General features: G+C 41.8%; 1 protein-coding gene across 2 annotated transcripts in view; it reads right to left on the bottom strand.

The window, feature by feature from the left end:
• The window catches only part of AP3D1 (adaptor related protein complex 3 subunit delta 1), a 57,463-nt gene that overhangs the window by 10,443 nt on the left and 34,043 nt on the right, over positions 1–12,977 (bottom strand). The window contains exons 13-27 of one of the 2 annotated variants that reach the window (XM_039328466.1): positions 12,216–12,364; positions 11,258–11,488; positions 10,871–11,102; positions 10,600–10,745; positions 10,238–10,379; positions 9,781–9,852; positions 9,553–9,628; positions 7,338–7,537; positions 5,974–6,047; positions 3,785–3,986; positions 3,149–3,211; positions 1,721–1,804; positions 1,281–1,418; positions 970–1,017; positions 617–806 (exon numbers count right to left, since the gene is read on the bottom strand). In XM_039328466.1, coding sequence (XP_039184400.1) covers positions 617–806; positions 970–1,017; positions 1,281–1,418; positions 1,721–1,804; positions 3,149–3,211; positions 3,785–3,986; positions 5,974–6,047; positions 7,338–7,537; positions 9,553–9,628; positions 9,781–9,852; positions 10,238–10,379; positions 10,600–10,745; positions 10,871–11,102; positions 11,258–11,488; positions 12,216–12,364 — 2,047 coding nt within the window. Of the gene's footprint in view, positions 1–616; positions 807–969; positions 1,018–1,280; positions 1,419–1,720; positions 1,808–3,148; positions 3,212–3,784; positions 3,987–5,973; positions 6,048–7,337; positions 7,538–9,552; positions 9,629–9,780; positions 9,853–10,237; positions 10,380–10,599; positions 10,746–10,870; positions 11,103–11,257; positions 11,489–12,215; positions 12,365–12,977 lie in introns of both variants that reach the window. The other variant, XM_039328464.1, reaches the window with a different exon arrangement.

A 12,977-nucleotide genomic window follows, 5' to 3' on the forward strand; every position in this document is an offset into this window, starting at 1 on the left:
TAAAAGAGGGCCAGGGGTGAGAGATGGGAGGCCGGCGAGCGCAGTGAGGGTTGCTGGCGCGCGTGGGGCCCGGCGGGTGCCTTACTTCCCTTGGGCTTGGCCAGTTAGTGGCCCAGCCGGTGGTCGGCCTGCGCCGTCTCTGCCGCTTGCCAGCTACGCCTTGGCCGGCGCAGGGGGCGGCACCACACATACGTGGCGCTCCTGGGCAGGGAAATACAGGTAGTCCTCGAATTACGACCGGTTGTGGGGTCGCGGCATTAGGAAGGTTGAGAACCACTACTCTAGTCCTCAGGAATACTCTTACAAAGATAGTGTGTCATGATCTGACATCCAACACCTTTTGGGGATTACTTGGGCTGAAAATGGACCCGCAATGGCAAGAAGCTGTTCAATTCTGAATACACACCTTTGAAAATTAGTCCCATAAACTGAAACACAAACAAGGAGAGGCTATGTCGCTCTCGAAAATTAAGGTAAACTTCAAAGGTTTGGCTCAGATATAACTGTGATACACACTCATAGAGAGATATGCCCTATCCTCCAAGATTCTTTACAAAGGCATCTTTGGAAAGCTCACTCCCACCCATCCCCTCTCACCAGGAAGCAGAAGCCATACCAGGAGGCAGCTGAAAAGGGACAGGTATCCCATCGTGGATGGAGCATCCTTCCGGCCGCAGCATTTTAGTATTCAGAGAGTCCAAAACATTCAGCTCCATGCTCTTCAGGAAACTGCTGCTCTTATTCTCAAAGATCACAGAAACGGTAACCTGGCTATCGTTCTGGAGGTTCCCTTGGATATCGTAGGTCTGGAAAAAAGAATCATTGGAAGGGAGAGGACACGAGAGAAACTAGGATCTCCTTGGTGTTGCTAAGAACTGTTATGGAAGACAAGAGCAAGTCGCAGTAGGTAGTTCAAAGAAATCAAGGTAAACCAAAAATTGGGGAAAAAACACATGAACTACTACTCACCATTTTAATGTACGGGTTTTCAGCAAGGAGGTCATAGCTTGACATAGGCTGGGAAAGAGGGAAAGAGGAAAAATCAAGGCAAGGAAAAAGGAAAGAAAAGAATGATGTAACGGGAGCTACCTTTACAGCAAAGCAGTGTAATGTGGCTTCAACTTAACAACCAGATAATGCTTGATTACAGTCCCAACAACCTCAACCAGGGGATGGGGAACTGGTATCCAACAGAGCCATGCCAGAGTCAGGTCTTCTGGAGTCTCAGCATCCCAGTTGTTGAATGATTACAACCTCTCTGCATTGAGCAAATTTCTCACCGGCAATGGCTCTTCTTCCAGAGTTCCATTCTGCACAGATTCCGTCTGCGGCTCATCCCCTCTGTCACGATGCTTTGGAAGCTTCTTCTCTTTGGATTTTTCCTCCTTCTTATGCTTCTTCTTTTTATGCTTGGATTTCTGTAAGTCCACATAACCCAAAAGTCAGCTTCCTGGTCCCTCAGCTGCCTCTTGGCTCATCAGTAAAAGCTGTTTGCCTTGGACAAGTCATGTATCTGACAGAAACGGCTGCTAAAATTCATGCTAACCAACCTAGCCTTCTGTCTGTTGATCAAAAGCAGCTCAGAAATTATAGCAGATTCAAATGAGGCTGAAAATATCCCCAGCTAAGATAAGATACAGGGTGCCATTATCAGAGACTAGCTGAGAAGCATCAGCTCCCAGGCAAAATACATAAAAGTGGAATTCTCTAGGCAACTCACCTTTCCTTCGTCTTCTTCCTGAAGTTCCTCCTCTTTCTTAGGTTCTTCGGGTTCCGTTGGATCTACACTGACTTCAGGCAGGTTCTGCTAAAGAAACAAACTGGGATAATAAAAGCCAGCTTGGTTTAAGGGACCATATCTGGGAACATCACAGAAAATCTGTGGGTCAAGTCATCCAGGTGGGATTCCCTGTTCATATTAGTCCAAAGTTCTAAACGTAGCCAGCCTAATTCTCTAAGCCTCTTTGGAAATGGGGCCACACAAAGGAGCCCAACAACTGAAAGTCCATGCCAGCATCTTTGCTCTCACTTAATGGGGTCGCCAAGCCCACTCAAAGCACATCCTAAAGATGTTAAGGCAGATAAGGGCAACCTTGTTTGTAGCCAGAGACTGCAGGTGTGTATGAAAATGACATAGGTGAAAGAGGCAGGGCTAGATTTTCTATATCCTTTTTTTTTTTGCATTTGGCTTTCTGGTGTTTTGACTAAAGTAGAAATGTTAGGCCTTTTTTTTACTGCTTAGTTTTGTAAAAAAAAAAAAAGTATATAAAAAAGAAACACCAAATAAATAAAACCACCTTCTCATAATTTGAAAGTTTGTCTCCAGAATTCATTAGTATAATCACGGGGAACTCGGTGGGCTGTAAAAAAACAGTGACTGAGAAGGGGTTGCCTGTCCCAGTTATAAGAATATCTTAATAGTTCTCAATTTGTAATCAATGGCCACAACTCCAACTATGAGTTCACAAAAAGACACTCTGCCTTATTGGCTGCTCCCCTTTTCTGTTAACCAGGTCTCCTTAGGATAAAGGTCATCGGCATGTGCAAAGGGCAGGGATTTCTCTCAGTTGTAATGAGTCTTGGAGAAAATAAGTGAACAGCAGGGGAAAAAAAATCTCCTCTCCCGACCTAGATACACGCACCTCTGCATTTTAGGAAATGCAAAAGCATCATCTGTTAATAATGATGTAAAACTATGGGGAAGAAATCACCATTTTTTTTTTTACTGCAGGGGATAATACTTCTTCTGAAGTTGCAGTTGTTGTTGGGAGGGAGGGGAGAGGGGGCAGAACCTCCCACAGGAAATGGAATGCTTCCACCTAAGGGAGATGATGCTTTAAAGAAGAACGTTTTTTTCCTTAAGATCACAAGGAAAAGAAATTCACTTCTCTGCACTCTTTGAGATCAAAACACTCAACACTGCTGATAATGCTCCCCCCCCCCAAATCTGTAGATTAAGTGCAAAGATTAACGTAACAACATATTTCATTTGGATCCAAAATAGCAAGGGAAGGGAAGGAAAGGATGCTATGAATCACCTTTCTTCCCGTGGCCAATTGGAACCAATATTTCTGCCTATCTCCTCCTCCTCTAGATAAGGAAATGCTTTTCAGAGGTTCTGCTGCACATTCTATAAGGAGAGACTAACCTTTGCCTCCATGGCAGGGACAGGCGGTGGGGTATCAGAAAGCCACAGGTCCACGTCTTGAGGCTGGAACAACCATCCCAAAAGTATTATAGACAATTGTTATGGGACAATTTCAAGCACTCAAAGCGCATGTTCTTCTATAAGGCTCACCAACTGCACTAGGCATAATGTCGTTTGCTTTGTCTGAGCACGGCAAGAGATATGAACTTGGCCACTGTGATCTGGAATAAGCATTATGTTTGGAATAAACATTATGTGCCCCAGGACTGTATTCCTTAAAGCTATTCTTAATGTTACAGGTGCAACAGTTGCCACTATCTGTCAATTTATGTTTACCTACTGGGTTATATGCATTTGAACTTCAAGGTATAGTAATTTAAATGCAGATCTAGAATTCTCGTTATATTTGCAAATATATCATGCTTGTTCAGAAATATCTGAGCATCCTTATTATTTGCATTATGAATATTTATAATAAATACATGCATAAATATTATAAATACTATATATGTTTTTATTATGCCAGAATCTTTGAAATAGGCTACATTTCACTGCTCCTTGTGGGCACCTATGCCTATTGAGAATTTTCATTGGACTTCTACTATTGTAAATAATATGGTAGGTAGAAGCAAGGACCTTTTTGTCGTCTTCATCTGTTTTTCTTTCTCGCTCTTTTCTTTTTTCTTTCTCCCTCTCTTTCTCTTTGTGTTTCTCTTCCTTCTTTTTGGGCTTCTTGCTTTTCTTTTCAACCGGGGGAGCTTGTGTTTCTTCGGGAGATTTAAGATGGTCAGCATTTCGATGCCTCTGCACAGGAAGTGCCTCACTATCTGTTAAAGGCCTTAATAAAAAAAAGATAAGACGTTGAATGAAATCCCACCAAATATCTATCCCAACTTCCAACAGCAGTTCAGGGTCAGCACAGCATGTCAAAGTGAATTAGTTCCACTACATATATGGTGAAATATAATTGAACACAATCTAAAGTGGATTGCATGAAATTAAATGACATTTATTGAACAAAATGGTTAGAATTTCATTTGTACAATTCTTCGACATAAAAGCAAAGCAATTTCTTTAGGCACTGGAATAAATTCCAGAGAGTGAAGACTGAGAAAATTTCATGTAGCATTTTCCCAGAAGCAAAGGTGCAACATTTTAAAAATTCGGATCATTTTAAATCTAGAGTTGTGTGGTCTGAAAAAGAAGAACACAACTTCTGTCCTGATTATTTTTGCCGTCGCATTCAGAAAGCTTGGAAATGTTCCCTAATGCAAATATAGTAAACTTTTTATTTGCTCACTTTTAACTTTTTCAGATCGGAATTACAATTCATTCATTCCCCCCCTATCCCTGGGTTCCTCATGGTCAGAATTTCTGCTGTTAATGACAAATACAGAACTTCTGTGAAAAAAGTTTGTCAGCCTTTATTAAGTGGAAAAACAATTGAGAAAAGAAAAGTATCGCCCACTTGGAAATGCATAATTTAATCTTCCTATCAATTCTGCAATTTGTTGTATTCATCTTGAAGCAACTGGAGGTTCTTCCTTGGTACAAAATTTTAATCTTGAATCTCGTTTTACAGGAAGTGGGAAGAGGAGGAGGAGGAGGAGAGGAAAAGGAACAGTTCACACTGTAAAGCCCAACACTTCTCTCAAAATATCAGTTTCTCAAATCTCTGCTCAAAGATTGGGAATGTGTGTAAATGTAGTAGCAGGGCCACTATTCTTTGGCTTAAATAAGATTGATGATAGGATTCAGTGGTTGTGCAACTAATCATCATAGACTGGCTGTTTTATTCCAAACTATAAATGTAGAGATTTAGTGTAAGTTTAAAGATTTGGTCTAAACTTTTCTGCAAAAACAGCTGACATTTACCATGTTGTGTTTTACAGTGTTGAACAGAAGCAATTAGCCTTCCACGCTGTCAAAGAGGGAACTTACCTGCCAGAATTCCCTGAAACCAGACTGTGTATGAGAAACAGACAGACAGAAAAAAAAACAGCATGACTACAGGATAGGACAACTTCTGGGAATGGAAATAATCCAAAGGCAAAATAGAGAAATTCTACAAGATTCCAACAATGTCTCCTGGAACAGTGTTGAAAAACGTATTTTTGCCTCTATTTGAACTTTAGGTAACTAGTATAGTAAGATTCTGAAACTAATTGACCTCTGTTAGTTGAACTCCAATTCCCATCAAGACTAATGAGCATGGTTAAGGCTCGGGACAGAAGAGATACAATCTAGAAACATCTGGAAAGCTGCAGGTTTCTCCATTCCTTCTTTAATGGCACAAGGAAGATCCAAGCCTGCAATCCTCCCTTTGGAAGACCCTAATAACAACAGCAATGGCACTTAGACTTATATACCACCCTACAATGCTTTACAGTCCCTCTAAGAGATTTACAGAGTCAGCATATTGCCCCTAACAATCTGGGCCTTCATTTTACCGATCTCGGAAGGACAGAAGGTTGAGTTAACTTTGAGCCGGTCAGGATTAAACTCCTGGCAGTGGGCAGAGTCAGCTTGCAATACTGCATTCTAACACTGAGCCATTACCACTCTTGAATTCCTTTAATGCATCTTCATATTCAGATCTCAGATGTACCAAGATAACATTCAAGCTGCTATTCTATAATTTAAATTTGTAAAACCAGGAGTTTAGGAATTAAAGCCCAAATCTTTAGCTTGTCTACTTTAATTTATGTAGAGCATAATGAGTACACCATGTTCAGCATTTAATAAACTCCGCTCTCTGTCACAGTCAGCACTACATTTTGGCACGAATTTTAAAGGATTGTGCAAGAGCCAAGATTAGTACTCACTTATCTAAATCAATATCCAGGGCCTTGTAGGGATCATTTGGATCCTTGTCATCCTCATCACTGGGAAGAGCATTCTAAATAGAGGCATAAGAGGCAGAAAATGAGTTTACATAAAAGGTATCCATTCTCAAAGGAAAAGATAGTTGTGATTCCTGTTTGATTTATAGACAAATGCTTCTATTATGTTACCTAGAGCAGGGGTCCCCAACCCCCGGTCCAAAGACCAGTACCGGGCTGTAGCATGCCAGCAACCAGTCCACGCAAACAAGGGAAGCCCCATCCACAGGATGCAGGCAGCACAGAAAACCACATCCCCCTCCAGTCCGCAGAAAAACCTCTCTCCACGTAACTGGTCCATGGTGCCCAAAAGATTAGGGACATCTGACCTAGAGTAATTTAGTAAACTATTTTTAGTTTTAGTTTTACTAAACTATTCATTTTAAAGATGTAGATGACCACTGGAAAACTGAGATACTTTCTCTCCCTGCCTACTAAATCATTAGGAAATTTACATCAGAACAAAAATACGCACAAACTACCAGTAAAGAGATATAAAAAGTACAAGATTGGGAGACCAAAATTAGAGAGTGTGCAACAATGGCAAAATGTGACAGTATTTATGTTCCTGTTCCTCAAGGGTGCTTTAGATTTATTCTGTTTATGGAGTTCTAAACCAATTAGTCCCATTTCTATAATCCTCCCCCTTTGATCAAGCAGTTTTGTTGACGAAAGCAACACTGGAAAAAGCACTTGTTGGCTGAAGTTCACATTTGCTTCATTCTTTGGTACGCAACTTGCCGAGTACCATCTTTGGTGGCAAAGATACATGAATGGCGGGAAAATAGCCTGTTGCGTTGAAAAACAAACATCCATCTACAAGCTGTGCCATCCTTGTAAAATATATCAAGAACAGGATAGCTGAATTTTGAATAATTTTAGCCCTCATTCAAAATCTCTCTAACAGTGGCCAATCTGAACCTGTGGCAGGTATTTCTTTCCTGGGGAGACTAAGAGAAAGAAGGAAAAAAGAGGATTTAGAAAGAGAATGAGCAACTGTATCTACTTGAGGCTGTGCTCCATCCTTTATTATAGCCAGGCCCTGCCCACCATTCATAGGGCTAGGCCCAGACCTAGCAATTGGCTTAAGGGTCACACAATGGAGCAGGAACGTGAACCAAAGTGCCCTTCATTTAGTTATTTATAATCTGTCCTTATTGTTTTTGTAAATAACTCAAGGCGAGGAATATACCTAATACCCTTTCCTCCTATTTTCATGCCTAAAATGGGACTAGCTCTCTCAATCTCCTGGTTTCTAGCCTGGTGGATGGAGGTTTAAGGAAGGCTTAAAGCCCTGCGGCACTTACTTCTGGCATCTCCTCTGTGATAATATCCACATGCTGGGCAGGTGCAATATCCTCATCGCTCTCTGTGTGCAGGGAATTGTGACGACGGTTCTTGCCCCATTTTTCTTTCTTCTGCTTCTTTTTCTTCTTATCTTTCTCCAGTTTCTGTTGGTGCCGTCGCTCCTCTTCCAACTTCACATATTGGTCAGATGCTGGTAAACCTGATAAGACCAGAAGAGAGAAAAGTAGTTTCCAGAAGGGATTGTATGGGATTCTATGGCTACTGAATTAAAGGCAGTTTAGAAAGGAAAGTTTTCACTTTATTAAGGTGCTGTCAAAAGCAACCAGATTTAAATTCCAAGAAAAAGTGACTAATTTTGGACAAACTACAAACTTTGCTAATAAGATGATGATCACTGATCATCCTGCATGAGAGAAGGGAAAATATTTAACCGTATCATTTTCACCTGCAATCTTTATAATTACATAAGACAATGTTTCTCAACCTGGGCCGCTTTAAGATGTGTGGACTTCAACTCCCAGAATTCCCCAGCCAGCAAACACTGACATAACACTAAGAAAAAGTTGAGATCTCTCAACTGTCACATACCAGCAGTCATTTCATAAAGTTATTTGAAATATTTCATTATATAGAACCATGATAAAGATTATAACCTGGAAGTATCCAAACTTGCTTATTTTTCTTCTCCCTCCCCCTTCCTCCTTTTCTCCTTGTGTATTATGTCTTCTAAATCAGGGGTCCCCAACCCCAGGCAACAGCCCTCTACCAGGCCGTGGAACTGGGCCGTGAGAGTGGCTGGCCGGCGCATGTGCACAGCTTGACTTGAGCAAGCAACGGTCTGATGCGCATAAGCAACCGGACTTGTGCAAGGAGAGGGCCGGTTCCTCTTCTCCCCCGCCAGGCCACCAAGCCATAAAGGTTGGAGACTGCTGTTTTAGATTTTAAAATGCTGCATGGAGACTGTCACAGTACAGATAGTAGTTGAGTTACGACTGTAATGAATCCTGCCTTTTACGGTCTTAAGTCTTAACAGTTACATGACTGAATCGATTTTATGACCTTTTTGTGACAGTTGTTAAATGAACACTGTGGTCATTAGGCAAATCCATGGTTTGCTAGTGGTGCAGTTTTGCCAAAAAACGGAACTGCTGGCTTTCACATGACTGTGAGATACTGCAAACAGCCATAAATATGACTTAGCTGCAGGTTATCGGCGATTACTGGAATTTCGGATCCAGACTATAAGTTCCCCTTTTCTGGTTGGTTGTACCTTCAAATAGTCACTAAGTTGAGGACTACTATTTTTAAAGCTGGTTAGGAAGTTTTTGACTGAAAAGCAGGATGTAAACTGACTGATTTAGCTAACCAGTTACCTACTGCAGTCCTTGAACTGTTGTTTTAAATTTAATTGTTTGTCTCTATGTTGCACTCTGTTTTTAAGAATTTCAGTTTATTGTATTATATTCTACAGGACATTAAATTCTTTTTAACCAAAGTACATTTTTAAAAAGATTACTATTGATAAGAAACCAATATAGACTAAATTCAGAAGGTTCATGAATTGCCCTGACCACAGCAATTCATGCCTTGAACATTACACCGTTGGATTACTGCAATAGACTCTATGTGGCCAGACTTTAGAGTTGAGATATACATGTTATGTCAAGCACAGCTATGTCCAAATTTATTTTGCCCATCCAGGTGGGTGGCCTTTTTTGTAGTGGCCCCTCACTTGGGAAAGTGTTTCTTTCAGAAATATAGGCAGCACTGTCTTTCCAGGCCTTCTGCAAAATGGTTAAAATTTGTTTATTCTATTATGGTTTCGGTCCTAAATGAAAGTCATACGCTTGAGGTATATATATCACACACATACCTGTGTGTTTGTGTCAAGAAACATAAATAGGCCTAGAAAGGGCAAGAATGCTGGGAATTGACTTTCACAGAGAAACAGCGGAAGCTGTGCCCACTTTTCTGCCTTTCTCTAAGCAGCCAGAATTCACTATTAACTATGCTCAGTCCTCATGACCTGATTTTCAGATTCCTGTACCAGATTTTTTTTTTTAACTTCTAAAAACCTTGAGGTTTCTCCAAGCTTCCTAACATCTCCCTTATTTTGAGTGATGATTATATAAACAATGGTCTTCAAGTCTGACCAATGAATATAGACAAGATACTGAGCAAATGATGCTGAAATCCATCATAAAATTCTCTTACCAGGAACTTTTAAAGGAACAGAGAGATCAATCTGAACCACAGGTATGTGCTCAACACCGGGGCTATCCTGGTATCTCTGGAGAAAGCAAAAGAAGAGGAATTTAGCACTAATGTACAGACGCAGCAGTCAGACAGATGCATGCAAACACTTAAAAAGAAAATCAATTGATACATATGTTTCACTATCACTAAGTCACTATTTTATTCCCCCAAATAAGCCTTGCTTACCTTTTGTGGAGATGGAGAACTTTTAATGTAGAATGGATTATTTGCCTGCTCCTGTTTCCTAACTTCTCGACGCTTTAAAACAAAAAAGCAAACAAACAAAAAGCAAAGGAAATTCAAATATGTTTCCTCTCCCACTTGAATAAAGACTAAGAATCCCAGATTAAGGTAGAAAAGTCACTTGCATTGTTAAAGAGCCGGTACAGGCTGAACAAGATACAATCAGTCAAACAGCTTCAGTATCTCAATCAAAGGACCAGAACCATTTAAGTGCATTTTCCCATTAAAAAAAATGAGTAAAAATGATTACAATCTTGTAAAATAATGAAATGTTATGAGAACCTGGCAATCATACACGCAAGGTTCCTGGGGTTTTTTCAGGACAATTAAAAAAAAAATCCAATGAATTTGAAGCTTGCCTCCAGACATCTTATGCACCCTGGAATTGCCCCAAGCTTACCCTGGCCAGCTCCTCCTCATCCACTTCAGGCTGCCGTTGCTTTGATTGCCTTTGCTCTTCATCGTGGAATATGGTCCTTGGTTTTTCATCTTCGGAGTCACTGTCTGAAGGTGGCTCATTGATCCAAGAATCGAGATCCAAACTATGAAAGGAACGAATCTCTATTTCAGGTTATGTGAGAAGATGGCAGCCGATCTTTTAATCTTCGTCCTGTTGTTAAAACAGAGGTTGCCAAGCACCCCACCCCACATAAATATAAACATCATCTACTGGTTCATGTCAGCTCTATGGCTATGAGATGGGTCTAGGCTACTTATGGTACGAAGTTGGGAGACTACTGGAAAAAATGCAGAGCATCTTACCCTTCTGGGACTGGAACTTTCTTCTGAGCTTTAGGTGCTACTGGGTTAAGCTCCCCGGCAAATAAGGCAGTCACCTCTTCAGCCACAGGGACCTCTTTGACCTGAAGCTTCTGGATGTACTTCATGAGCTGGAGGATGCAGGAAGCCTAAAGATCCGGGGAGGAAAGGAAAGGAAAGGGGATTTTATTTCATTTCAAACTCAGCAAAATGCAAAGCTAAAAACCCAAATTTGGCAAAAAAATAAATAAAAAAAGAGCCTGATTTTTCTTACTCTCTCCTGGACTTCAAGATCTGCGCTCTGCACAAACTGTGGCAGGCGGTCAATCATCATCTGGGTTGCCTCCTGGGCCACTTCCTTCTCACCAGCTTGTTCTTTCTGCTGCAGAAGTGAGGCATAAAGCTTCACCATGTTTTGGACATAAACTGCTTGGATGTGGCCTGGAAGCGTGGTCACTTTAGGCCGCAGCATGGCTTCAAGGGTCTGCTGGGGTTCTTCAAGGTGTCTGAAGTAAAGAGGAAAGCTTAGGGAGTTTCTTTCCCTCTTGTTCAGGACAGGAAAAGGGGAGTCACAAGAAACGCTTCAGGCATCAAGGATAAGAGAGAACCTGGCTTCTTGAAAACCCTTCCTTTTCAAACAACTAGATTCCTGAGCACTTACTCTGAGAATTCTCCGCATATCCAAGCTGCAGCGTACAGCACCTCACAGATTCCGTTCCTCTGCGTGTTGCTGGCTAGCAAGTGAGCATTGTCTAGAAGCATGGCCATCTGGGACACAGCAAAGTTGCGGATGGCCTTCACTCGGATTGCCACGTCTAACATCTGGGAGGCAATGAGATGGCCATGCCTTGTACCTTCCAGCCGTGTCAGCTCCACTAAGATGCTGATGTACCTGAAGCAAATAAGAAGAGGTACCAATGTGCAAGCAGAAAAACCAAGGGGAGACTATTATTATAAACAGGAGGCTTATCGGCAAATTTCATGCACAACCTTCATATACACTGAAACCTTCAACCATTCCAATGTTAGTATCTCTGTTATCCTTACAGCTTCTACACACTCAAATACTCTACTTACCGTTTGTTAATTTCTTCCTCCGCTTGCTTTTGGTTTTCAAACTCTAGTTCCCAGCCTAGGTCCCCTTCCCCAAATCATTATATGGTGATTGGCAGCTTCTGCTTTCTCTGTTTCTCTGTTTATTCTGCCTTGCCTTTATCAGAATTGCTCAAAAGCAGTTAGCTACAGATTTAGGGATGGGGGCCACATTTGGGGAAGACATGCTATCCATAAAAGAGAAACGGAGAAGAAGCAATAGGATAGATAGTATATGGTTTATTAGCTGTTCTTTGGTTCAAGGGCCATCTGCACCACACCTCCTTTATGGGAATTTTGTTCATGTGTCCATGGGGGTGCTGCAATGGCTGGAATTTCAAAGACTGGTTGCGAATCCCTTTGTTTAGCACCACCATAACTTTGAACAGTGCTGAACAAATGGACATTAAGTGAGAATTACCTCTATTATGCAAGATTTAAACTTTATTTTGGAGGAAAACGTTGTATAACCTTCTGAAATCTTCCTGAGGCTATAAAGCAGGACCTAAGTATGTGGTAATACTGACCATTCAAAGTTTGTGATGTACTGGTAATTGGACTGGCTACATATATCAATGATTTTGGTTAGCAGCTCATCCCTGTAAGTTGTTCCTTCAGCTTTGTCCACATGGATCATCAGCTTCTTTACAATTTCCATCAAATTCTTCTTGGACACCTGTAGCAAGAACCCAAACAAACAGAAACTCAGGCACCAGTTAGCAAATGTTGGTCTCTATACAGGACATGGGAAGATGCCTATTTGATGAAGCTTGGCAGAAAACCTATGAGCTACACCAGATACTTCATTCTGGAAACTTTTGACTTGCCAGTTCCTTTGCTACCTTGAAAGTGGCTTAGGGATAAAACTACTTAAACAAATTAATAAGCTATCTTAGATTCATTTTTTCCATTCCATTAGCACAACCATATTAGCCACTCTAGTATATAGGACAGTGATGGTGAACCTTTTAGAGACTGAGTGCCCCAAAACTGGCCCTGCCCCTGCCCCTGCTCCACCCCCTGCCCCACCCCCACCCCACCTGCCCTCAGGGCCACTCACCACCTCCAGGGCCCACCGCAGATTGCCCAGGCAGGCCAGCAGCACCATGGCAGCCACACCCTCTACCCGCGCCCCGCAGCATCAACTGTGCACAATGGGGCGTGAGGGCAGAGTCTTGTCTACACTGCCTGGCTGCCATGTCCTTGGTTGCGCTGCTCCACGTGAGCCATGCTCGGGGGCAACTCTCCTCCAGGGGGGCTGCTGGTGAGGAGGGGGCTGTGGGGGGAGG

The sequence above is a fragment of the Crotalus tigris genome, unplaced genomic scaffold, assembly GCF_016545835.1.
Source record: "Crotalus tigris isolate CLP2741 ecotype Arizona unplaced genomic scaffold, ASM1654583v1 scf7180000024379.1109085, whole genome shotgun sequence".
Classification (NCBI taxonomy): domain Eukaryota; kingdom Metazoa; phylum Chordata; class Lepidosauria; order Squamata; family Viperidae; genus Crotalus; species Crotalus tigris.